We start from the raw sequence: 24,648 nt of genomic DNA, 5'->3' as shown, positions 1-24,648 counted from the left end.
TCAATGCTCGTTCGTACGACGCCTACGCCTTGATCTGTGACCTATAGTTGGTTGGCCAATATAGCTTCTTGCAATGGTTATACATTCTTCAGCAACAATATAGGCTTTTGTTCCTTCGGTCAGGATCCTCAAGTTCAAAAGTCTATCCAACTTATCAGCAATTGTTACATAACCATCCTAATAAGTGAAAAAAATATAACAATTGTTAGTAATAAAATACAAAATAAAACAACAAACAAACACAAAATACCAAATAAAATATATTACCACTACATGTCCAGCACGATGCACATCAACGTCTACTTCATCAGGTGCCGCTGTCGCCACCGATTGCTGATGCATATCTGGTTCAAAAAATATGTCATATTCCTGAACCGGTGGAACTCTAGGAGGATCTCCTGGCTGTGTCGGAGTCATAAATGAATGCAAAATCATGTAGAACCAATCCATGTAATCTGAGGAACACTGGTCAGGCACTACACAGATTTGCCCTACAAGTGCAATGTAGTCACCAAACTGCATCCATCTATCATCCATTTCTTCAACAGAAATCGAAGGCGCAATAGGATGTGGTGTAATAGTCTGGACGTATCCAAATTGTCGTACAACCCTCTCCGGTCGGTGAATGACTATCAAGGGACCCCATCTGAGATGACCGGAAAACAGTGGGATGACCTCAAATTCTCTAAATGAACGGCGGTCACCATACGAAATCCAGCACACTACGTCAGGGGTCAGCCTGTTCAGACACCTGCGATACATCGACATGGGCAGTTCCTTGCCAGAGGTAGGGAGAAACCAATGAATGAGAAATGCTCGTAGATCCAACACTAGATAAATTTTCAAACATTTTCATTAAAATAATGGACAACATGTAATAACACACACCAATGAAATAATGTTTTATTAACATTTGAATTAACATGTAATAGAGTGATATATCATGCAAGCTGCCTCGCCGTGCTCTTTGACGCCTCATTTAAATTATCATACATTTGCACAAGTGCAACAGTGCCCCAAGCGTAAGTCCCACTATGCGTCAAGTCATGCAGGGCATCCAAGAATACCACGTGCATATGTGTGGCACTCTTGTTAGCAAAGAGTGTGCATCCAAGCAAATGCAACAAATACTTGCCTTGATACAATCCAGTGACATGCGTTGATTTTCGTCTGATACACGTCTCGCAACCACGATAGTCGAACATAAGAGCCATGACATTGAATCATCTCCGCTCTCGCCTCTGTAGCACTAACCTCGAGTAATTCCACCAACATATCGACAGTGTCATCAACATGAAGTTGCTCGAAGCTTTGAAACACCCCTACGATAAGCAAATGTAGCAACGACGTCATGTCATCTAAGGTGATAGTCACTTCTTCGACGGGCAAATGGAAACTACTGGTTTCCTTATGTTAGCGTTCCATAAAAGCAGACATTAGTCCTCAATCGCTCGTATCTAGTGAACATGCGATCAGAGGACTTAGTCTGCTAGTAGCCACAAGGCCTTAAATCTCTGGAGCAAGCCTCCCGAACTTAGCCATCTTCCTTCCATGGGAAGATAGCTTCAGCTTAGGACGTTCCTACAAACAATAATATCAATCATGTAAAAAAATTATTAAGTTGTAAATTCTCTTTCAATTATGTTTTTTAAGAATTACATACCTCTCCATTCTAGACTCTTAGAGCAATATGATTTTTAAAATCTCTGAGAACTGATGTGTCATGGGATCCACTTGGAAGTTATATACCTCTACATGGTAGTTATAAATGACCTAAGTCTGGATATCGTACTCAAAAGACTAATTGTGTTTCCAAAATAATTTAATTTGCATTAAACTAACAATTTGAGTTTTATTAATAGTTGAAAAATGTGTTCAATTACTCGTAGGAAAATAGAATCCAAGAGCAAATAGTAACAATGTAAGCAATTAACAAATGAGAAAGCCTAGGATAATGATTTTAAACATGCAATTGAATTCCCCCAATTTTTTTATCCAATTGAACTTCCAATTATTGATTTCCCTCAAAAGTTCTTATCCTCCAGGTATAATATCAATCATTTCAAGTCCATCCAATGCGTCCAATATAGTTATTTCGTATCCCCCTTTTTCTTTTCGTATGATTTTTTTATTGTTGTAGCATTATACACGTTATATAGGATATTTTAAGAAATGAACATCTCTCTTAGTAGTGAGTTTTAGGTAAAGAATAGAAAAGGTGATTTCATTATATTTTTTTTCTCGGAACAAGAATAATTTTTTTTGTAGGGTGATAGTTTTAAAATAACAAATTATCTATCTTCTCTTTCATCTTAAGGCATTAAAAGATCTTGATCAAAGGCATTCAATAGTTTTCTCCTTAATTCAATTCCTACTTGATTAGTTAGGGGTCAAATTAGAGGAAAACATAAACTCAGATAGAGAAATTAATAATTAAACGCGTCAATAATCTAATTCTGGGTCTTAGCACGTCCATTCTAGATAAAGCACAATCGTGCTCTTCAACACAACTCTATTCTAATATTTTTCAATGACATTTGGCATTTTTATACATTTTTTCTGCCTTTTGCCTCAAGTGTTGCACAATTACAAAGAACCACGAGTTTTGCCCACAAAGTTAGATAAAAAAGAATCAAAACAAGGCCAGAAATTCATGCTAAAACCACAAAACCGATTTATCAACTAACAACCACCCAAAAAGAATCCAAAACCTCCCTTTCCCACTCAAACAACCCGTTTCTTCACACCATATCCCACACCCACACCTTCCTCTCCCATCTACCCAAGTCCACCACAATACTCAATTTTTGTGTACAATTATCGTATAAGCGCTCAAACTTTGTACTAAAAACATAGATATCCACAAAGTTGTATTTTATATGGCCATGAAGAAAGCATAATTTTTGTTTTTCTTCTAAATGAATACGATACTGAATTTTTTTCACTAGAGAGCGATTGATTTCTAAGTTTTTCTTTAAATATTTGCCTTTTTACTAGTTAGCCTTGTATCCATAATACTATTATTTTACTAATTAGTCTTGTGGTTGTTAACCACTGACAACATATTTTTTTTTTTAAATGAAGTCCTCTATAATTTGACAATACAAACTTTTTTTTAAATAAAAAATCTTATAAATCAAAATTAAAACTAAACTAAATGAAAGTGAAATATATAAAGTTATTGTACTACAAAGAAGAATTGGATAAATTTGATCAATTTTCAAACTTTATTTATTGTATAAAAATAGTTTTTTTCCCCTTGATTTCTTTTTAGAGTTGTTAAATTTAATACAAGGTTCACAAAAATAAATTAAAAATTCATTTAAGAATTAGTGAGATTCCTTCATAATGAGGATGGAGTCTTATTGTTCATACTAGTTCACTTTTACAAAGTTTCTTTTCTTTCATCTGTAGAGACTACAATCTTTGTATCACTGGTGGCAGGAGCATGTGGAAGGAAGGGGCATTATGAAATTTTCTGGGACAAACACAATAAAAAATATTACTTGCGGTAACAGCTGTTGGAATATCTGAAGACAACCTTAACTTGCCATAATATGTTTTCATGTGGACCGTGGCACACCAAATTACTCTTCTACCCTTTCCGACCACACCAATACGAAAAGAAAAAAAAGCAATTAAGCACAACATTCAGGTTGTCAAACCTACTCATTACTTTCCAGAGCTTAAATAAAAAAAGCTAAAAAAATTGATAAAAAGAAAGGAAACAAACAAACACACAGAAACTGGCATTTGTCAGCGAGAGAGAAAGTGATAGTCAAATAAAAAGCAGCAGATGGACCAGTCAATGGTGGTGACTCACTTCCCAAGGCAACCAATCTCCAGTCACATTCTCCACACGTCGCCTCACCTTCCTGTGACGTTATCATTCTCCCTGCCCGCACTGCCCGCACTGCCCGACCCCCAGTAAGTAACCAAGTACTCCCTTCCCCCTTTTACCCACACGCTTTCTCTCTCTTCTTTCTCTGTTTCTCTCTCTAGATTCTCGCCCCGAATTCGTTTCTTCGTTCGTTCGTTCCTCTTTTGCGTTCGTCTTCGCGCGGATCCGATTGCGTCAATTCGAATTTCGAAAATCTTGGGTTTCTTGGGAGCATGGTTGCGGAGTTAGGGTTTTGCGCGGATCTAGGGTTTCGCGGGTTCTGAGGGCTGCGGGTGTGGAATTAGGAGGGGGATTTGATGGTACGCGTTGGGGAAAATGCGAGGCTATGCATGGGTGTGGAGGTGAGAAGGGTAAGGGGACTCGGCACATGTGGAAAGCCCCCGTTCGTGGCGACTCGTCTCTGAACGCCGATGTTTCTTCGTCTTCTTCGTCGTCATCTTCGACAGTGAAGTCGTTCTGCAAGGTATTTTTAGGGCTACGGTTGTATTTCAAGCTTTTGGCTTTTTCGTTGTAAGAAAAAAAGGGTTATTTATGTTTGACAGCTTATTCGAGCTTATGTGGAAATGAATTGGGTTTTTTTTTTACTTGTGTTGCGTATAAGTGTGTGTCTAGGGCTGGGATTAAGATGGAAACTACTGAATTGGTAACCGCAATGCGTTTAATAAGTGAAATTTCTAGTAAGAGCTTGTTTGGATAAACTTTTCGCTATAGGAGAAGAAAATAAAAAGGAAAAAACGAAGTGAGCTTCTCCATAGGCTAAAATTAGCTTATGCATAAGTTAAATTTAACCTATGCATAAGTTAAAAATCAATTTTTTAGAAGAACTAACGTGGGATAACTTCTAAAATTTAGCTTATGGAGAAGCTCATTTCTTATTTTCTTATCCTAGAAGTCTTAATTACAGAAGTTTATTCAAACAGGCCATAATTAGGATTAGTGTTGTTATTTACCGGAGGATATACTTCTGAACCAGTATCGTATCGTTGAACAAAATGAATCATATTTCTTGATAGAGTTGATTTTAATTGTTCTGATTGATGTGAGTGGAGGCGGAGGGCCAGGAGGGGCAAGCAGGTGGATACTATGCCAGTTTATTGAAAAAATCATTAGAGGCAACGGAATTGTTTGTTTTTATGTCATTTATTGGTGTTGCATGATGCCGTCATCACTTGGTAGGATGAGATGATTGTTATTGTTTGTTTCCAAATGTAGGCATAAGTTGCACAGTTTTATACCGTGTTTTTCTCTCTAGGGGTATCAACTCCCCTCATTCAATGGTTGTATAATACTAATCTCAGCAAGCTTATATCATCCTGATGTTTGGTTAACACGATTATTCTCTGACTGCAGATATTTATGTTTGTATCCCTTTTATGTTACCCCCTCTATTTCAGTCTGTCATTATTCCACATGTTTTAATTTGTTTCAAATTTTTACTTCTGTAAATCACGAAAGCGTTACTTTTTTTTATCATTCTCTTTTGGTTTAATTAACTAGAATGAGAGAGCATTAATGGAGTGAAAGGATAATATAGTCAAATGTACTTGTATTTTCTAAAATTGAGGGTATATAATGACTTCCATAAAACATTTACGATTATTTTGAAATGCAGGGATTAACTGTTTTCTGGGTTTCCGTAAGACATTACTCTTTCTGTGTTAAAATAAGCTGTTTTTGCATATGGGATGCTTACATTGTAAAGGGTAATTAAATATATGTGAAATTATTGACTGCGATTCCATTTGCAAGGCTCTCCATTTACCATTAGCAGTTGGGGAAAATTGTTCACATGAGTAAGGCGGGTTTTAGGAGGCTGGGTATGCGTGGGAGTGGCATATATAGATATAGATGGATATACAGGTAGAAGGAGTGTGAATGAACACGTGGTTTGCTAGTCCTATAACTGGGCAGATAATGTATTTCTCTGGGGAGTTTAGGCTCTGATCTTTCTTCTGTCGCTCTGAAAGCTCCGCGAGCTCCTTTTATTCAATAAAAATTTCTTTAAACCAAAATTCTAGTCTTTGTTTCTATCATAATGCTCTGCTCTGAACTTATATGAAACCCCCTCCCCCCTTAAAATTTATGTGAAGTCTAAATAAATATAATGCCAATGAACTGATTTTCTTTATTCTATAATGAAACTTTTTAAATTCTAATGCCAAAGAAGAATTTGTTCATATGGAGATTCTTTTAAAGGGATCAGATGTTGAATAGTTGTTAAAAAAATCAATGGCAATGCTTAAAATCAATTTCTCTAAATGCAAAGCAGTGATATTCTGTTGATTGAACATTAATGGTTCACTAAGGATTTTCATTATTTTCAAATCATAGGACGGTCGCAAAATTAGCGTTGGTGAATGTGCTCTCTTCAAACCATCTGAAGATCGCCCACCATTTATTGGTATAATTCATTGTCTGACATTTGGCAAAGAGAAAAAATTGAAGTTAGGTGTTAGTTGGCTTTATCGATCCATTGAAGTAAAACTCAACAAGGGCGTGCCATTGGAGGCTGCTCCAAATGAAATCTTCTACACCTTCCATAAGGATGAGACTGATGCTGAATCGCTGCTCCATCCATGTAAAGTTGCATTTCTTCGTAAGGGTGCTGAACTTCCATCAGGGTTTTCTTCATTTGTGTGCAGGAGGGTTTATGACATTGCAAACAAGTGTTTATGGTGGTTAAATGATCAAGATTATATTAATGTAAGTCTCTGCTATCTTATGTTCCAGTCTGTTATGACCTTTTTATAGTTCTTGTCTTTTCCCAACTTAATTTGTCCCCATGATCTCAGGATTGTCAAGAAGAAGTAGATCAACTATTATACAGGACTTGTGTACGAATGCATGCAACAGTGCAGCCAGGTGGTCGATCTCCTAAGCCAATGAGTAGTCCAACATCAACATCACAGTTAAAATCTGTTTCAGATAGTGTCCAGAACAATACTTCTTCCTTTCCATCTCACATTAAGGGGAGGAAAAGGGAAAGGGCAGATCAAGGCTCTGAGCCTGTCAAGCGAGAACGATCAATTAAAACTGAGGATGGAGATTCTGGTCATTTCAGGCATGATAACATTTTGAAGACAGAGATTGCTAAAATTACAGAAAAGGGAGGGCTTGTTGACAATGAAGGAGTGGAAAAATTAGTGCAGCTGATGGTTCCTGATAGAAATGAGAAAAAGATAGATTTAGCTAGCCGGTCATTGCTTGCAGCTGTCATTGCAGCAACAGAAAAATTAGATTGTCTTAGTCAGTTTGTGCAGCTGAGGGGTTTGCCTGTATTTGATGAATGGCTCCAAGAGGTCCATAAAGGGAAGATTGGTGATGGTGTTGGGTCTAGGGATGGTGATAAATCTGTCGAGGAATTTCTCTTGGTATTGCTTCGGGCACTTGATAAGCTTCCTGTAAATCTTCAGGCTTTACAAACATGCAACATTGGAAAATCTGTGAATCATTTGCGAACGCATAAAAACACTGAAATTCAGAGGAAAGCAAGAGGTTTAGTGGACACATGGAAGAAACGTGTTGAAGCTGAAATGAATATAAAAGATGCAAAGTCTGGTTCAGGTCCCACTGTTCACTGGCCTGCCAAATCACGTTCTTCTGATGTTGGTCATGGCGGGAATAGACATTCAGGTGCATCATCTGATATTGCCATGAAGAGTTCTGTTACACAGCTTTCTGCATCCAAAACAGCCTCTGTGAAGATTGTCCAGGGAGAGAATACTATTAGATCTGCATCAACATCTACATTTCCAGGGCCTGCTAAATCAGTGCTGTCACCTGCATCTGTGACTGCAAACCTAAAAGATGGACAGCCCTGTATTGCCGCTGTCAGTGGAGGTTCTGATCTTCCCATGGTGAATGCAAGGGATGAGAAAAGTAGTAGTTCTAGTCAATCTCACAACAACAGTCAATCTTGTTCTAGTGACCATGCTAAAACTGGAGGTCATTCAGGAAAGGAGGATGCCAGAAGCTCTACTGCAATGAGCGTGAATAAGATATCTGGAGGCTCTTCACGGCACCGAAAATCTATTAATGGATTTCCAGGTTCAACTCCATCCGGAGGGCAAAGGGAAACTGGATCAAGTAGGAATTCCTCCTTGCACAAAAATTTAACTTCAGAGAAAATATCTCAACCTGGATTAATGGATAAGGCACTTGATGGAACTTCTCTTGAAGGAGTTACTTGCAAGTTGATTGTTAAAATTCCAAGCCAAGGTAGAAGCCCTGCTCAAAGTGCTAGTGCAGGTTCTTTTGATGATCCTACAATCATGAATAGTCGAGCCTCATCTCCTGTTCTTCCAGAGAAGCACGATCAGTTTGATCACTGCTCAAAGGAAAAGAGTGACCTTTATCGAGCCAATATTGGCTCAGATATTAATACTGAATCTTGGCAGAGTAATGATTTTAAAGATGTATTGACTGGCTCTGATGAGGCTGATGGATCACCTGCTGCAGTTACTGATGAAGAGCGCTGTCGGATTGTCAATGATTGTAAGAAAACATTTGAGGTACCAAAAGCCGCTTCCTCATCATCTGGAAATGAAAATAAAGCTGGAAATTTGCAGGATGCTTCTTACAGCTCAATAAATGCTTTAATTGAAGGTGTTAAGTACTCTGAGGCTGATGATGTTGGAATGAATCTTCTTGCGAGTGTGGCTGCTGGAGAGATTTTGAAATCCGAATTGTTAACTCCGACTGGATCTCCAGAAAGAAACACTGCTGCTGTTGAACAGTCATGCACAGGCAATGATATGGTTAAGTCATCTGAAGAAAATCTTGTCCGGGATGAATGCCACTCAAATAATGGTCTTGATGGTGAACATAAGAATCAGGGTTCTGTAACAGATGATTTAGGGGCAAATGACGAAAGTGATTCTGATTTTCGAGCTTCAGGTGAGAAAGCTGCAAGAGAGCTAAATAAGAGTGTTAATGCATGTAGTATGGATTTGCAACAGGTTTCTGAAATTATTTTAGAAAGCAAAGGAAAATTAAACGAAAAATCTGTATCTACTGCATTGCGTGGCCTTTCTGAAAGTTCTGTACAAGAAGCTAGAGATGGTGACAGAAGCAAGCAGCTCCAGGAGGTTGGTCGGGGAGTGAATGGTGGTGAAATTGTTGATGTTAAGGTCAGTTCTGTTGCAGAAGTTGAGGCTGAAGCAACTGAAAAATTGTCACATATAGCTGTGAAAGTGGATGTACAGAGTGATAATTGTACTGCTGAAGGATCGAGTGGTGGTGGACGGACAGCTGCTGTTCTTGTTCCGTCTGATTTGGCAAGAGGAAAAGATGAGAATGTACTCCATTCTTCTGCTTATAGTGTTGATAAGGTTCCTGAAGACTTGACTGAACGGGAGTCTGAAAAAGCTGATGATGTTGATGCTGAGAATCTTCCTAGTCAGTCTAAAAAGGAAAGAAATGAGTGTGAAAGTGATACCTTGACAATGCCTGAGAATAGAGGTTTATGCTCTATCGTGACTGGTATTGCTGCTGAACATGTGGAGGAAAATTTAGAAACTAAAGAGGTTCATGACCAACCTGCCAGAGAGGAACTTCCCAAAGATTCACCTAGTGTCCGTTCACAAGAAATGGATAAGCATCTTGATTCTAAAGGATCAAAATTGACTGCCATGGAAGCGGAGGAGGCTGAGGAGTGTACCTCTACCACTGCAGATGCTTCTTCCGTGTCTGCTGCAGCTGTGTCAGATGCAGATGCAAAGGTTGAATTTGATTTAAATGAAGGGCTCAATGCAGATGATGAGAAATGCGGTGAGTTCAACAGCAGTGCACCTGCTGGTCGTTTGGTCAGTCCTGTGCCATTTCCTGCTTCATCTATGTCTTGTGGTATTCCTGCTCCTGTCACTGGGGCTGCTGCTGCAAAGGGGCGCTTTGTGCCTCCTGAAGATTTATTGAGAAGTAAAGGGGAAATTGGTTGGAAGGGATCCGCTGCCACTAGTGCATTTAGGCCAGCCGAGCTCAGGAAAGTTATGGAAATGCCTTTTGGGGCGCTAACTTCCTCTATACCTGATGCTCCAGCTGGAAAGCAGAGTCGAGCACCATTGGATATTGACTTGAATGTGGCTGATGAAAGAATACTTGATGATATTTCTTCTCAACCCTGTGCTCGTCACACGGATTCTGTATCTCTTACAACTGATGGTCATGATCCTGTAAGCAGTAAAATGGCTTCACCTGTTCGCTGCTCTGGAGGGCTTGGCCTTGACTTGAACCAGGTGGATGAAGCTTCTGACGTGGGCAATTGCTTGAGCAGTAATCATAAAATTGATGTGCCAATTATGAAGGTGAAGTCATCATTGGGTGGCCCACCAAATCGAGAAGTGAATGTCCACAGGGACTTTGATTTGAACAATGGACCTTCAGTTGATGAAGTCACCACTGAATCCTCATTGTTCTCTCAGCATGCCAGGAGCAGTGTGCCATCTCAACCACCTGTTTCTGGACTTAGGGTGAGTACTGCTGAGCCAGTCAACTTCTCTTGGCTTCCTTCCAGTGGCAACACCTATTCTGCTGTCACAATATCTTCAATTATGCCTGATAGAGGGGATCAGCCCTTTTCAATTGTTGCTCCAAATGGGCCACAAAGGTTGTTGACTCCTGCTGCTGGTGGCAACCCATTTGGACCTGATGTTTATAAGGGACCAGTATTGTCATCTCCATTTGAATATCCTGTCTTCCCTTTTAATTCCAGCTTTCCTCTTCCATCAGCTTCTTTTTCTGCCGGATCAACTACTTATGTATATCCAACATCAGGCAATCGGCTTTGCTTTCCTGTGGTAAATTCACAGTTAATGGGGCCTGCTGGTGCGGTTTCATCTCATTACCCCCGGCCTTATGTTGTTGGCCTTACAGAAGGTAGCAATAGTGGTAGTGCTGAGACCAGTAGAAAATGGGCAAGGCAGGGTTTAGATCTTAATGCGGGACCTGGAGGTTCAGACATGGAGGGGAGAGACGACAATTCTCCTCTTCCATCTAGGCAACTTTCTGTTGCTAGTTCACAGGCCCTAGCTGAGGAGCAAGCAAGGATCCAGTTGGCTGGTAGTGTTTGTAAGAGGAAGGAGCCTGATGGTGGGTGGGATGGCTACAACCAATCCTCATGGCAATAGCAATTTATAATCATACAATCTAATGACCACAAATGCTTGTAAGTGTTTTGATTTGTATATTCAAATGTTTGAAACACTTTGTCACTTGTGGGAGAGGATCTGAAAATATATCCTGTGTTATGCTGATGTGATTCAGTGGAGGGGGTTACTTTTTTCGTTAAGAAATATATTTAAATGATAAAGGAATAAATGCTATTGCAATTTCTCTGTGGGCAGTCTTCTGTCCCATTTTCATTGAGAAATCCTGCTCTTTTGCAGCCTACTGTGGCTCTCCTATATTTCATTTTTCTTGCTAGTTTTATTTTTTTTTTCTTTCTTTGGTGATTCTCAAATAAATGTTTGTGTACTAAATGTCTTGTCTTCAGTGATTTGAGGATTGGCAATGGTCAACTTCCAGCCATCATCTCATTTTTTATTTTGGGAGAATTTGGTGGTGAGTGGGTGCCTGATTATGTTAGTAGACTCCGACCCCCAATCCCTTGGTTTATCAAATGTATTTTAAAGGAAACTTTCGGGGGGGGGGGGGGGGGGGTAGATCGCGCGGTGGGGTGGAGGAATAATTGTTTGCCCCTACTTCTAGGTGGCTCCAGAACAATTTTTCCTTTGCAGATAGGGGACCATACTTGTTGCATCTATATCTAGTGGACCAAAACTCTCCCTTCTCAGCCCTTCAGTTGTGTTGTGATGCTAAATTCAAATATTTTCTTTTTATTGCACATATAAACATACATATAGATGCTAGTCGGGGACCAACGAATTTTGGCAACTGAGTTCTTCCTCTGTTGTGGTTAATATATGCTGTATCGCAGTTTCCTTCACATTTAATCATTAAACTCTTTCGTACGATCTCTTCTGGATATTGCTAGCCCTTAACTAGTGTCGTGTATTCATTATTATTGCTGGAATTTAGTTTTTTTTTAGTCACTTATGTATTTGGCACGATGATTTTGGTGATGGATTACTGGCTGGAATAGGAGTCTCTCTAGATGGTCGGTAATGAATTTAATTTTCTTCTGAATGTTTATAAGCTGCAGAAACCATAAAAAGTTCTGAATTCTGATCCTTGATATCAGTTCCAGCAACTTCGTAGGAATTCTGACTGATTTGTGAAACGTTGAAATTATGGGGTTTAGTTATGAGGGAGGGAGAGAGAAGAGAAAATTAAACATGAATTGTGTTTGATATATTACTAAAACCTAGAACACTAATTTATTTATAGATAACAGAAAATATAGGAACTAATCTTAATAGATAGTGAGAAAATAGGAAACTAAATTTAAAAAGGTAATCCAAAATGTGATACATTGTCATTTGTCTGAAACTGTCCTATTGTGTCTTAACAAAATTTGTCTTGCCACACTCCAGCCTGTCTGTATATCATTAGTTTCTCTGTAATGTTGTGTAATGTACTATAAGAGCTTACGTTGCCATTCATTTTCATTGATGGTTTGGAAAAGGGGAAATGGAACGAGACTGAGTGATTCTCACTCATTTTTCTCGATAAAGAAAAAACAAAAACACTTCAACATTATCGAAATGACTTCTAATTCGAGATGCAACGTAAATGGGGCTTACCTTACTTATAAACACCCTATATTTTTGTAGTGACAAACAAATGATTTCAGATTTAAATTTCCCTGCTTATTAAAGAAGCAATTTCTTAATGTGAGGTTATGTAATCTTTGTTCACTAATTTAGACGCTTTAACATTGTACAGTTGTGTTGTTGGAGGCCAAAATTTTCTTAGAAGGGGAAGGCAGAAGCAGACTTGGGTCAAGTGCTAATTTATCGGCTTGAGAAAGATTATCACCAATATAGCATGCTCTAGAGAAAAGAGACACGATTGAAAAGCCAGTAGTAATTTATCTGAATAAAACCATTTGCTAATGAGGACGATGGCCTCGAAAATCTCTGATAATGGCTCCTCATGTATGTACATTCAAACTGGATCACTTCCGAACAAAATAAATGGTAGCTAGCAAACAACTCACTCTGCTTTATTTACAAGCTATTGGGTGCAACTGTTTTATAGTTTACTCAATACATTAAAACCTATCAGAAATTAAATTAAATTAAATACAACCAAATGTAAGTAGCTATACTGCAAACTCCAGCCAAGTGCTTTTAGGTTAAGTTTAAAATTTCTACACGGCGGTATCAGTCTTCAACCCCGTAGCACGTGAAAGCTTTGGATGAGATACTGATCAAGTGTTTCATTTAAGGCGAACAATGTTCCTTCGACAGAGGACGTTTCTGCATTTTAACAGATATAAATTAAACCCAAGAACACAAAGTTATAAACTAACTAATCACAATCTGCAATTAAAACCTAATCGTGGCTCGTGATAGTAATATAACACTGAAAACAAGGCGCCAACTTGAATAGGATTTTCTTTAAGGCAAATGCTAACTATTGTCGTAAGTTAAGGAAGTAAAAGGGAGTAAAAGGGATTTTTTTTATTGGACACGGAAAAATGCACTCATGGTTTTCAATAATATCCTGTTTTCTTTTAGGACATTAGTTAGCAAAACCTTTTCTTTTATTACACAGCCAGATAGCGGATACTATAACTGCCACTAAATGAGTAGTACATCCTTTTATAAACTAAGGTGGTTTAATGGGCATTGCCATGTTATTCATTATTGTTTTCCTTAAGTATTGGTAACCTAACCTAACTAGTTCTTAAATATTTTATTAGTTGTTGATTCTCACAATAAATTTTTGGGCAAGTACAACCAACTAATAAAATATTTGATTACTAAAGTGTATAGATTTTTTATTATGTAGAGCAGCCAGAGGAGACCGTGAATGAGATTGGATGTCAAAATATAAAATAGTTGAAATGGAAATAGTGGGTGTCAAAGAAAAAGGGTTACCCTTAGCCACTCCACAAAAAAATAATAATAATAATACTATATAAAGCTGTTAGATATAAAAAGGAAAAAGTGTACTGACAGGAAACAGCCACGTGGTTTTTTCTTTCTTTTCTCGTTTTGCTTTTGTGGAGGCTTGATGACCATTCTAATAGCAGCATCAAAAACTGCCTTCACATTCTGCAATGGTATTGGGAGTAAATTTATTTCAGGAAGAATATTTGTTAAAACATCAAATTATTTATCTGCAAAAATGATGAAAAATATCTTGCACACCAAAATTGAGAGACACCAATAGATTCTGACAACAAATACATCACATGAGCAAAGGAACAAAATGGCATAACTTTATTTTAGAAATTTTCACTTCTAAATAAGCATCCATTGGATAATTTTGCAACTTTATTATGACATAATGCTCAATAAGAAGATTTGGTTTTAGTATCACTGATGAAGATGCTCTAACTCTAAGCATCCGTTTGGTGAACTACCATCATTTGAATAGTACTAAAGCAAATAAGGAAATTACCGCTTTTGGTCATAACTTTTGCATGAATGATTTAAATTATTGCGCATCATCCACATGACACACCTACCATATTTTATTTTAAATTGCATTCCTCAGTATGATGCATCACAAGTGGGGAGTAAAGTTAGTTTCTTTGGATGACAATGTGGTATTTTTCATATTCATCTTGAAACATTGAAGAACTACAAGAATAAAAGGGTGGTATAATCATACCTGCTGAGTTTTTGAGCTGCACTCAATATAGTAGGTAGCTCCAATGTGTTTACGGAGTTCCTCACCCTAGTTATGAACAAAAGGCCAACAGTTTTAAAAATCAATGTGTTGAACTATATACACATTTAACGAGGGAAGATTTGTACTTGATCAGTAGTCACTGGCACCAAGCTGGGATGATCAGCCATGTAGTGCTTGTCTTCTCGTAGATCTGCATGCTCATCATAAACACAATCGTAAATGCAGAAGTCAGTACCCAAAGTGTTTTCTTTTTTCTTGTTTTTCAAATCTAATTGGTTGCTCTAATACTAATTTGCCAGTGCACAACAAATGCAAGAGAAATATTATCTAATAGAAGCTATGCCGCAACATAAGATTTGTTTTAGGATGTACTGAAGTAAACAATAGAAGAATTGTCAACTAGTACGGGACTAGGTCTTCTGTATGGAAGAGGAGACAGAAATTGTTTGATCAAAATACTTAATTCTCCACACTGACAAATGGATCAAGAACAAGTAAAGGAGAACCAGAGTAATGGTTGACTGTTCAATTGTGATTATGTTGCTCATTATTGCCATAGTTTGCTTATCAATCAATTAATAAAAGGGGAAAGAACATTTAGGCTACACCATGAGAATGACTTTAAAGCTTATAGAACCAAAGTTCTTCTTTGCTCTAATAAAAGTAGATGGCTTCAATGGTATAAGACATGACATGTTGCAGTTGATTATTTTTGGTCAAGCAACTTGCTTAGTGGATCCCCAACATGTGATGAACTAAATGTAAACTAAAATGTGTCTTCACCATAATAGACATCCATGGACAAGTTCGGAGGTATGCTTATATGCACATCCATAATGTGTTTGTGAAGTTTAAAAATGTATTGTTTGGCACAAAACTTTTTGCATAGTCTTATTGAATTATGTTGTTAAATAGGAAAATAAATCTACGCAAAATGGTCATATGTTTCAACATAACAAAATGAAATTTTAAGATTCTAATCTAAGAACACAGGCCAGTTATTATGGCTCTGGCATCAAAAGGGGGACAGGTCAGTTCTGGTCTTCTAGTCCCTCATTTCCTCAAATTTGGGTGATGGTTCATGAAGAATTTGACATACACAAATTAGCATGACGTGAAACAAGCATTAATACAAGTGAATGAAGACTTACCCAATTTGGTGCCAACTAACACCAACGGGATGCCAGGGGCAAAATGCTGGAGTTCAGGGATCCACTGGGCAGGGCATACAAATTAGAGAACAAAAGAGAAATCTGCAAGACATCATCAAAGTACCAATTCAGAGACGCAAGCACTGAAGCATACCTTCTTCAGCACATTCTCATAGCTCGCGCGACTAACTAAAGAAAAAGCCAAGACAAAGACATCTGCCCCCCTGTAGCTCAAGGGCCTCAGCCTGTTGTAATCCTCTTGCCCTAAGGAAGATATTGGAAACAAATACAACATAACAACCATTGCCTTTTTAACAAATATCATTCTATCAGCCACACCAGAAAACAATCCCCATCACCATCCCCTATTTTTCATTTGAGCAAATTACACTGATACCTCCTTGGTTTATTGAAATTGCACTACCTTTTTAAGACTTACACTGTACAATTACTCTTCTTATCGGGATACACGGTGTAATGTATTTCAAACAGGAGTTATAAGGTTGACTTGGTGGTAAAAGGAGAAGGGAGAGAGGGAAAGGTTGTGAGTTCAACCCCCTAACAAAATACTGACAATTAACATTTGCTCATAAAAAAAATGTATTTCAAACAATTAAGGGAAATTACAGTAGGGGTTAAAAAGGCAGGAGTATTGTGTGCTCTCTCAATACCACATGGGATGTCACTATAATTGTCTGTGTATAACTAATCACCCCCCCCCCAAGAAAAAAGAAAAAAAAAAAAACTGTAACAAGTTTCATACCAGCTGTATCCCAAAGGCCTAAGTTGACAGTTATGCCTTCAACAACCACATTTGCACTGAAATTATCAAACACAGTGGGGATATAGTCCTGATAATCAACATAGGAGGAAAACAAAAATCAGATAAACCCAATGGTGAAGCTTCAAAAGATAACAACTGGGTTACTTTCTGCACCTAACTCACATAAAAGAGTTTTCTTTAGAAAAATTAAGATGATTTCAACAGAACTGATAAGAATTCAGAATGCACACACACAGTGGACAAATACAAAACAACAATAACATGAAATGATGACAATTATATATAAAAAAATGAAATCTTGAAAACAAAAGATGTGAAAGAAATCATCCACACCGTGGGGAATTTGTTGCTGGTATAGCAAATGAGCATGCAGGTCTTCCCTACAGCTCCATCACCAACGGTCACGCACTTGATGAATCTTGGGGCAGTTGCGGAAGCCATTGGAACAACAACAATAAGAAGAAGAAGAAGAAACTCTCTCAAAATAATTTAAACAAAACAAAACAAACCAGAAGTGTGGGTGTTTTGTTGTGTGATGGATTGTTAAAGATTGAAGTTTTTTTTTCTTTTATTGACCGTGAGACAGATAGGAAGAGAAAGAAAGAGAGAGAAAGAAAGAGTGAGAGAGTGGCGGCACTTCACATGATTCTCATTCATTCCCTCTTTTTTGTACCTGCCAATTGATTTATCTTTTTTTTTTCCTTTCTGATCTTAGTCTTTGCCAATGCAATTTTTTATTATCTTCTTTTTTTAATCTTAGTCTTTTGCAAATGCATTTTTTATTTATTTTCCTTTTAATCTTAGTCTTTGCAAACGCAATTTTTCATCTTGTTTTTTTTGTTCTTTGTAGTTTTTTTTAATAAAATTCTGGTTCAATTTAGTCCTTTTTAGTTTTCATAGTTTCCCACACTGCATTAGAAAATGGAACTGACTATTTTTTCTTTGAGGGTCTGGAACTGAGTGCTTAATTGGATAATACACGTGAAAATAGTTTTTATACAGTATAATGAAGATTAATTTGAATAGAAATTATTCTAATTATATTTAACGATTTAAAATTTTAGTTATACGAAATTTGAAGAAAAAACGAACACTAAATCTCAATTTTACTTCCTTTTGAAGTAGTATTTATTTCCAAATGGAAAGAATTTTTTTTTTCCTGAAGTTTATAAACGGGCTCTTTAATGATCAGTTATAGCAAAATCGTACATCACATGACTTGTATGTATTTATTAACACATAAGTGCCTTGCATTACACATTTTAGCTTTTTTATTATTTATAAATTTAAACAAATTGACATATAAGTTTTGTTTTTATTAGTTTAACTTTATAATTGATGTATTTAGATTACTTTTAAATAAAGATTAAATTTAAGGGACTGTCGTAAGCATTAATAAACATTTTCAAGTCATATGATTGAATTTGATTTGTTCAAAGACAAAATGATAGATGTGGGAAAAAATAAGTGAAAAAAGAAAAAGCAAAACAATATTTGTTATGAAATGTCTTTAAGTTTCTGAAGAACTTTCTTACGTTGTTGTTAATTATTTTAAATTAAGGAAAAATTTTAAAGGATATGTTTTACACTGTTATTAAAAATGAATAATGGATTAGGTTGTGTAGTTTTAAACTCACTGAGTATTGTGGATGTCAATTATTTATTGACTTAATCAGTGTGGGTATTTTTCTATTTTAATAAATTATTTCTTATAAAAGATATAAGTTGTCTTAGATCAAATTTATCAATTACCTTCAATGTTCTTGAAATTTTATTCAACTTATTTAATTAAATTATTTTGCGAAAGATTTGATGTTATCATTGTAAGTTTGTAGCAGAAAGGAAAGGTAATTTTTTTATCAAATAACTAGAGACAAAATAATTCTTGTTTTAAAATAAAAAATAGTAAAAAAATATTATACTATTTTTTCTTTTATCTGCTTTTAGGTTTAGTATTCGGTGTGAAGTTGGTGCATTTATTATTCATACGCGGCATGGGCCCATGATAAGAGTGTTTAAGCCCTCAACAGCGTTGGTTTGGAGGTATCATACGTCCTTGCATTTATTATTACTATTATTATAACTATTAATTTATTATTTATTTTATTTATTTTTATTCTTTATTTGCTTATAAATTAATTAGAAATCAATATAAATATTAATTTTTAAATTAACTATTATTACAAAAGTTAATAGTCTTATCATATGTCATTTACTTATCAATTAATGCATTTTAATTAATTTGACATGCTTGGTTGCGTTTTGTGTTTGAATCTTGCATAACATGTTAACGGGCATATTCATTAAAAGAAAATATTACGTGTATACATGTTTTATGGGTATATATGAAAAAAATTAACACGATAGGTTTTACATTGGCAATCACATCTTTTTAAGAATTTTTTTCTACTATCAATTAAATATCTTTATTCTTTACATGTATAAAAAATTAGTAGGGTTAATTTAAAATATTTTAAATAAAAGTATGATGTAAAAATATTTTTTTTATAATTGATATTGAAAAATTTATTAAGATAGGACTTTTTTTACGTGATTATTAGTTAAGATAAGACTAGTTGTATATTTAAATGTATTTTTTGAAAAATGATTTAATATAATATGTTCTGTTTGAATTAAATAATTTTTTTCTAATAAATTACTAAATTTAGTGTGAAATGTTCTAAAATATTATTTATTGTAGGCTAAATAATTCACATTTTCATTAATTATATATATATATATATATCAAACACTTTACTAATAATTTTATTTTCTACAACATGATATCATTTATTGTACTTATATTTTTCTTTTTTAAATAACATTGTGGTTTCCTATAATTATTTTCTGTAGATCTTTCTTTTTATATCTAAGTGTCTAGTAGAAGATGTGTAGTTGTGTACAAAATATTTCCTAAATGTAACCTTTAAAACTTTTTCTTAATAATTGTTGAAAATGATTCAAATGGGCAAACTCTTGAACTCTTTGAACAGAATGGAAGGCTGCACACGCTGCTGTGACATATCCTTTTCCCTTTTGTACTAAACCAATTATCAAACATATTCCTCCTTCGTATTCTTCTTCATCTTCGTGAACCTGTTATCCTAAAACCAACCATCATCCTTGATCTCTACTTGTGTTCCTCCTCGTAGTGGCACCCTTTCCTCTTCGGTCAAGGCAAGTTGTGTAGTGCCTGAGATCTCCAGCTCACATTTTCTCCCAAATTTGAAGATTTCATGAATAGTTTTTCCATTTTGCACAACACTATCTTGTTTCCATTGTGTTCCTGATGTCTCGCTAAATCAGTTTCTGCATAATTAGATAATTTGTTTTTCTTATTGTGGATAATTTGTGTATTTTGTGTTTGTGTATAAATTGTAGGGTTGTCAAATGAACTTTAGTGTATAAAATTTCTTTGAACAAGGGCAGTCACACATCATGAGTGGCCATAAACTCTGATTCAGGAAAAAAAATGAACTTTAGTTGGATTTATCCCACCACCTCTTGTGACTGATCACAATGATTTATTTACAATCACATAGGTAAATTAATTGAATGTTGATTGTTGATATTGAAAGTTATGAAATATTAGATTTATGCTACCTAACATAATATGTTGGATTGGGTCTGAAACATCAAACAAAACTTAGATTTGTGATTGTGATAGTAAGATTGGAGATAACAGTAAGGAAAGCAAATGTGATATTGTGATGTGAAAGTAGCGGGGAAGTATAAACCATATAAGTTTACGTTGACTCATAAAGGCATCAAGAGTAAACAAAGTGTCTCTTTAGGCTTAAAGGTAGATGTGCGGATATCACAACCAATATTGGTGGGTTTAAATAGCAATAAGTGGTGTCAATAACAGGCCCATAACTTATTATTATTCTTTTAAATTGTGTACTTTCTTGATTCTCTCGGGCCTTAGTTTTTGTGTTTTTGTAGTTGGCAATATCACATTGGCCAATTTATAACATGGGGTTAAAAAATTATAATTTCAATTAAAAAAAATAGAAGTCATAATAGATATTACAATTTTTAATTTAGAAATTGTAATATTTGTTATAACTTATTCTAAAATAATTTTTAATTTAGAAATCGTAATATTTGTTATAACTTATTCTAAAATGAATAAAAATTCAAAGATGATCTCCAATTGATAATCTTGAAAAACAAATAATCTCCACTTGATAAATTGACCATCACATATTACATATGAGTCGATTCTCAATCTTTTTGAACTTCTAATGATGTCGTTAATGCTCTTATTTATTCCTTAGCATTTTAAAACTATATTAAACGTTTAAAAATACACTAACATAAAAAAGTTTTGAGATATTCAATCAAGATTTTTAAATAATAGAAATAAGTCTTGTGATATTTAATCAAACCTATTAGGATTTTTTAAGGAATTCAATAAAGTTCGTTGGTATTCAATTAAGATTCTTTATAAATTAAAAAAAATTCTTATACTATTCAAAAGTATACAATTTGGATTTATTTTTTCTTATGATAGATTTTAATAGATTTCATAAGACTTTTTAGAGAAAATACACATCAAACAATCTCATCCAAACCTTTCAAATTTCATGAGACTTTCTTTCTTTCTTTTTCTTTCCTTACCAATTGACATATTTTTCTTTTCCATCATATATAATTCATTGTCTCTTTGTTAAAAGCAATGTAGATACATAATTGGTTTTTACTCTATCGACCAATTGACAACATGCCATGGAACATCTTATATAAGGATCTTTTCAATTCTTTGAATTTACAATTGAAGTATCTTGATTACATGCTTATACATATAAATGAATGTGAATATACATGAACATGAAAAATATATAATTTTAATGAGTGGATAAATATATAAATGAGGTTTGAAATAATTGGTGAACATGTTTGTTTTTTGTTTGATGAGATTGTTATTGTGAGAATGACTACGAGTATTCATGTCCTGACGTACATTGCAGAATATAATTTTTATGATATTAACATGATTGATGATTGAAGGGAATTAGTCTATTGTACTTGTAAATATGATAGAAGAAATTGATTTATTGTGTAATATGTTTAAAATTCTTTGTATAAGATGATGATTTTTTTTAAAGTGTTAGATGAGAAAATTCATAAATCTTTATAAATATTTGTGAACATTTTTTAAAAGTTCACATAATTCTTTAAAATTTTAAAAATTGATAATGGTCATTTCAAATCTTATGAATTCAAATTTTATAAATTCATTAAAATTCAAACTACAAAATTTTAATAATAATTTTCTTTAAAAAATCTTTAAAGTCATTACATTCTTATAAAATATTTTAAAATTCATAGAATTTTCTTACACCAAAATAGTCTTTTGAAATCCTGGTTCAATACACCCTTTTAATCTTTAAATCGTAATTAGTTTTCAAAAGAATTTTATAGAAAATAAGCTTAAAATCAAATTATCAATCGTTGAAACAAGTAATTAACATCAGTTTAAATAATGTGCAAATAACTCCAATTAGGGGTATGAAACCTTTTTACTCCCCGACTAGGCTCATCCAGCTTCGCATCAGAACATAAAAGCTAGTTTTGATTGGATAGGTTTTCCTTTTCATTGGCCTCACATCCAAAACGAAGGAACTAATTGTATCTATAATTTGCATACTAATTTATAAGCATAATAACACAATTTCAAAATTTGTTCAGAAGACGTGAAGAAAAAGGAGTATTACTCACTCTTTATTTAATGGTTTTTAAAACGAATAAATTCCAACCATACCAATTTAAAACCAAACCAAACTATAAAAAACTACACCAATTGAGAAAAAACTAAACCAAACTATTTCTTTAAAATAAGTTTGATAAAACTGTATCGTTTTCGTTAAATAAAATTGTTTGGTGCCACTCAAATGATATTTTGTATAATACATATTTTTTCTTTCAACTCTTTTTATATTAATATTTTTTCTTTCAACTCTAAACTACTTATATATTTTACTTTACATTAAAATTTATCAGTCCAATACATAACATATTTGCCAGTATTAAGAGATAACAGAGTCTACTAATACCAAAATGAGCCCGGAATTTAATTCTTACAGTGCATAAGAGTATTGTATTGTAGTTTTTTTTTTCTCCACCAGGGTAATACAAAGTATTTATTGATTTTATGAATAATTAATATTTTTCAAAGAACTTAATTAAATATTTTTAATGAAATTCTCTTCCCAATTATATCTTTGCATCTACAAAACTTGAATATAATTCATACTGAGAACATATTGGTTATTTTTAGAAAACATATTGGTTATTTCATTTTACCTCAAAAACACATTGCAATTAATTATAAATAAAATATGACTAGTGTGTCTTTCGAATCTAGAGGAACGGAAAATGGCAAAAGATACCTATTCCAAAGCTGCCAAGAAAACACATTCCTCTTGCAAACTCCCATTGTCTTTTCCAGACTTGTGACGCATGATCACCGAAAAAGATCGAAGAAGAAAGTTTTCATGATTTAACTTTCTAGATATCATTCGCAATTGCTTAGTTATTAATTATTTTTTTCCCTTTCCAATGTTGGCTTTTAAGGAATTTGAAGAAAGATCAGTGTTGTTTTCATCACACCACCTGCCGTCCCATTCTCACTAATTTTGCATCTCCTTAATTATTATTTATTAATGGGTCACTGAACTAATCTTAATAATAAAAAGATTATTGAGCTAATTTTACACATTTAAATTATTAGAGCCATTACTTAAATTTTAAAATGAATTTTGACACTTGACTAAATTTTAAAAGTGTTATTTTGATTTATTCAAGTCTTTTGCATCGGTGCAAAATTTGCAGAAAGACAAAACTGCCTAATGGTGATCTTGGACTTTTTGTTCCCCTCCTAAGATATTTTATTTATTCTGAAATGATTGTTACTTCAACATTTTTTTAAAAACTTTTTGTTATTTTATAATACTAAAAAGTTCATGTCATTTTTTAACTTTACCATTTTCTTTCCATGTCAATTGCCAAATTAAGTTATTTTTTTAGAGATGAATTATTAATAATACATTATTTCAAGAAACGGGAAATTTAGTCATATAACTGCTGCTTCTTTTTTTCTTTCAAAATTTTAAAAATGTTATTATTTTTCTTCATTATTATACAAATATTCTAAAAGTGACAATTGTGTCATATAATAGAGGAAGGTAGTTGATTTAGAAGTTTTTATTTTTATTTTTAATTTTACTATTTAGTAAATGAGTCATTACATCGAGGAACATCCGCATACCAATTGTGTACTCCTATCCGATTTACAATTTTGATCCCAAATTTTATTGAATTAATTTTAATAAAGTAAAAAAGTAATATATTTTTTTAAAAATAGAAAATTATCCCCACGAACCATATGTCAAAGCTAACCACTAAAATCTTATTACCACTGTTGTTGGGTTGTTGTGAACTGGAGATAAGTTATCAATAGCAAGCATCATTGCCGTCTACATATATATATAATATTTTAACTATTTTAGGTTTTGATAAAGGTCAAGAATGCTGATTGATCAATATAGACAATACCATACACCATTAAGAAATAAGAAGACGAGATAATTGTAGTTATTGTAATTCTCATTAATATTACCTTTTAACAATATCAGTTAACAATACCTACTGTAGTCCAAATCTTGCATTTGAAGGCTTGAAGCACCTAGTATATAATGCACCGATTTTACACAACCTGTTAAAAATCTGTTAAATCAACTAAATTAGATTGCCTTAATTTTTTTTCTTCTTTTGATGTCTAATAGGTTGTTGAATGTCCAACAATTTTGTTTTTTGAAAAATTTAGAGTAAAACCATCACAAAGTGTTAACCAAAGGAGAGAAAGCGATTGAGAAAGACTTGCTAGTGACACTGACCGTTTCAAAATGCCGGCAGCAAAAGCCGTTATTGTTACCTTCTGCCCTTTGGCCCATTTCCAAGGGTTCTTAATGTCAATTTCATCCAGAATATTACACAAGATGATTGTTATGGTATCAGCCATTTGGCAATGTAATGTGATTCCTTTA

General features: G+C 34.3%; 3 protein-coding genes across 3 annotated transcripts; 1 reads left to right on the top strand and 2 right to left on the bottom strand.

The window, feature by feature from the left end:
* LOC102663740 (uncharacterized) lies at nt 1–768 on the bottom strand. The gene is made up of 2 exons (XM_006582467.1): nt 268–768; nt 1–177 (listed from the first exon to the last, which is right to left on the bottom strand). The coding sequence occupies exons 1-2, from the start codon at nt 766–768 to the stop codon at nt 1–3; spliced, it is 678 nt and encodes a 225-aa protein (XP_006582530.1).
* A 3,177-nt stretch (nt 769–3,945) lies between these two features.
* Nucleotides 3,946–13,011, top strand: LOC100788512 (uncharacterized). Its single transcript, XM_006581869.4, has 4 exons — nt 3,946–4,364; nt 6,233–6,604; nt 6,694–11,063; nt 12,743–13,011. Exons 1-3 carry the CDS (start codon nt 4,227–4,229, stop codon nt 11,023–11,025), a joined length of 4,842 nt encoding a protein of 1,613 aa, XP_006581932.1. The 5' UTR covers nt 3,946–4,226; the 3' UTR covers nt 11,026–11,063; nt 12,743–13,011.
* On the bottom strand, nt 12,857–17,252 carry LOC100527158 (Rho-related protein). The gene is made up of 8 exons (NM_001248804.3): nt 16,931–17,252; nt 16,577–16,664; nt 15,968–16,077; nt 15,814–15,877; nt 14,788–14,852; nt 14,642–14,707; nt 13,982–14,079; nt 12,857–13,278 (listed from the first exon to the last, which is right to left on the bottom strand). The coding sequence occupies exons 1-8, from the start codon at nt 17,036–17,038 to the stop codon at nt 13,239–13,241; spliced, it is 639 nt and encodes a 212-aa protein (NP_001235733.2). The 5' UTR covers nt 17,039–17,252; the 3' UTR covers nt 12,857–13,238.
* Between the last annotated feature and the right edge of the window lie 7,396 nt (nt 17,253–24,648).

The sequence above is a fragment of the Glycine max genome, chromosome 6 (assembly GCF_000004515.6).
Source record: "Glycine max cultivar Williams 82 chromosome 6, Glycine_max_v4.0, whole genome shotgun sequence".
Lineage (NCBI taxonomy): Eukaryota > Viridiplantae > Streptophyta > Magnoliopsida > Fabales > Fabaceae > Glycine > Glycine max.
This window is presented reverse-complemented; position numbering and strand designations above follow the sequence as displayed.

Coding starts and splice junctions, on each gene's coding strand:
- LOC102663740 (XM_006582467.1), bottom strand. CDS start 768: ATGTCGATGTATCGCAGGTGTCTGAACAGGCTGACCCCTGACGTAGTG. Junction 178..267: donor ATCGTGCTGGACATGTAGTG/GTAATATATTTT, acceptor TTCACTTATTAG/GATGGTTATGTAACAATTGC.
- LOC100788512 (XM_006581869.4), top strand. CDS start 4,227: ATGCATGGGTGTGGAGGTGAGAAGGGTAAGGGGACTCGGCACATGTGG. Junction 4,365..6,232: donor CAGTGAAGTCGTTCTGCAAG/GTATTTTTAGGG, acceptor TTCAAATCATAG/GACGGTCGCAAAATTAGCGT. Junction 6,605..6,693: donor ATGATCAAGATTATATTAAT/GTAAGTCTCTGC, acceptor CCATGATCTCAG/GATTGTCAAGAAGAAGTAGA.
- LOC100527158 (NM_001248804.3), bottom strand. CDS start 17,038: ATGGCTTCCGCAACTGCCCCAAGATTCATCAAGTGCGTGACCGTTGGT. Junction 14,853..15,813: donor GTTAGTTGGCACCAAATTGG/GTAAGTCTTCAT, acceptor ATGAGCATGCAG/ATCTACGAGAAGACAAGCAC. Junction 14,080..14,641: donor GCAGCTCAAAAACTCAGCAG/GTATGATTATAC, acceptor ATACCATTGCAG/AATGTGAAGGCAGTTTTTGA.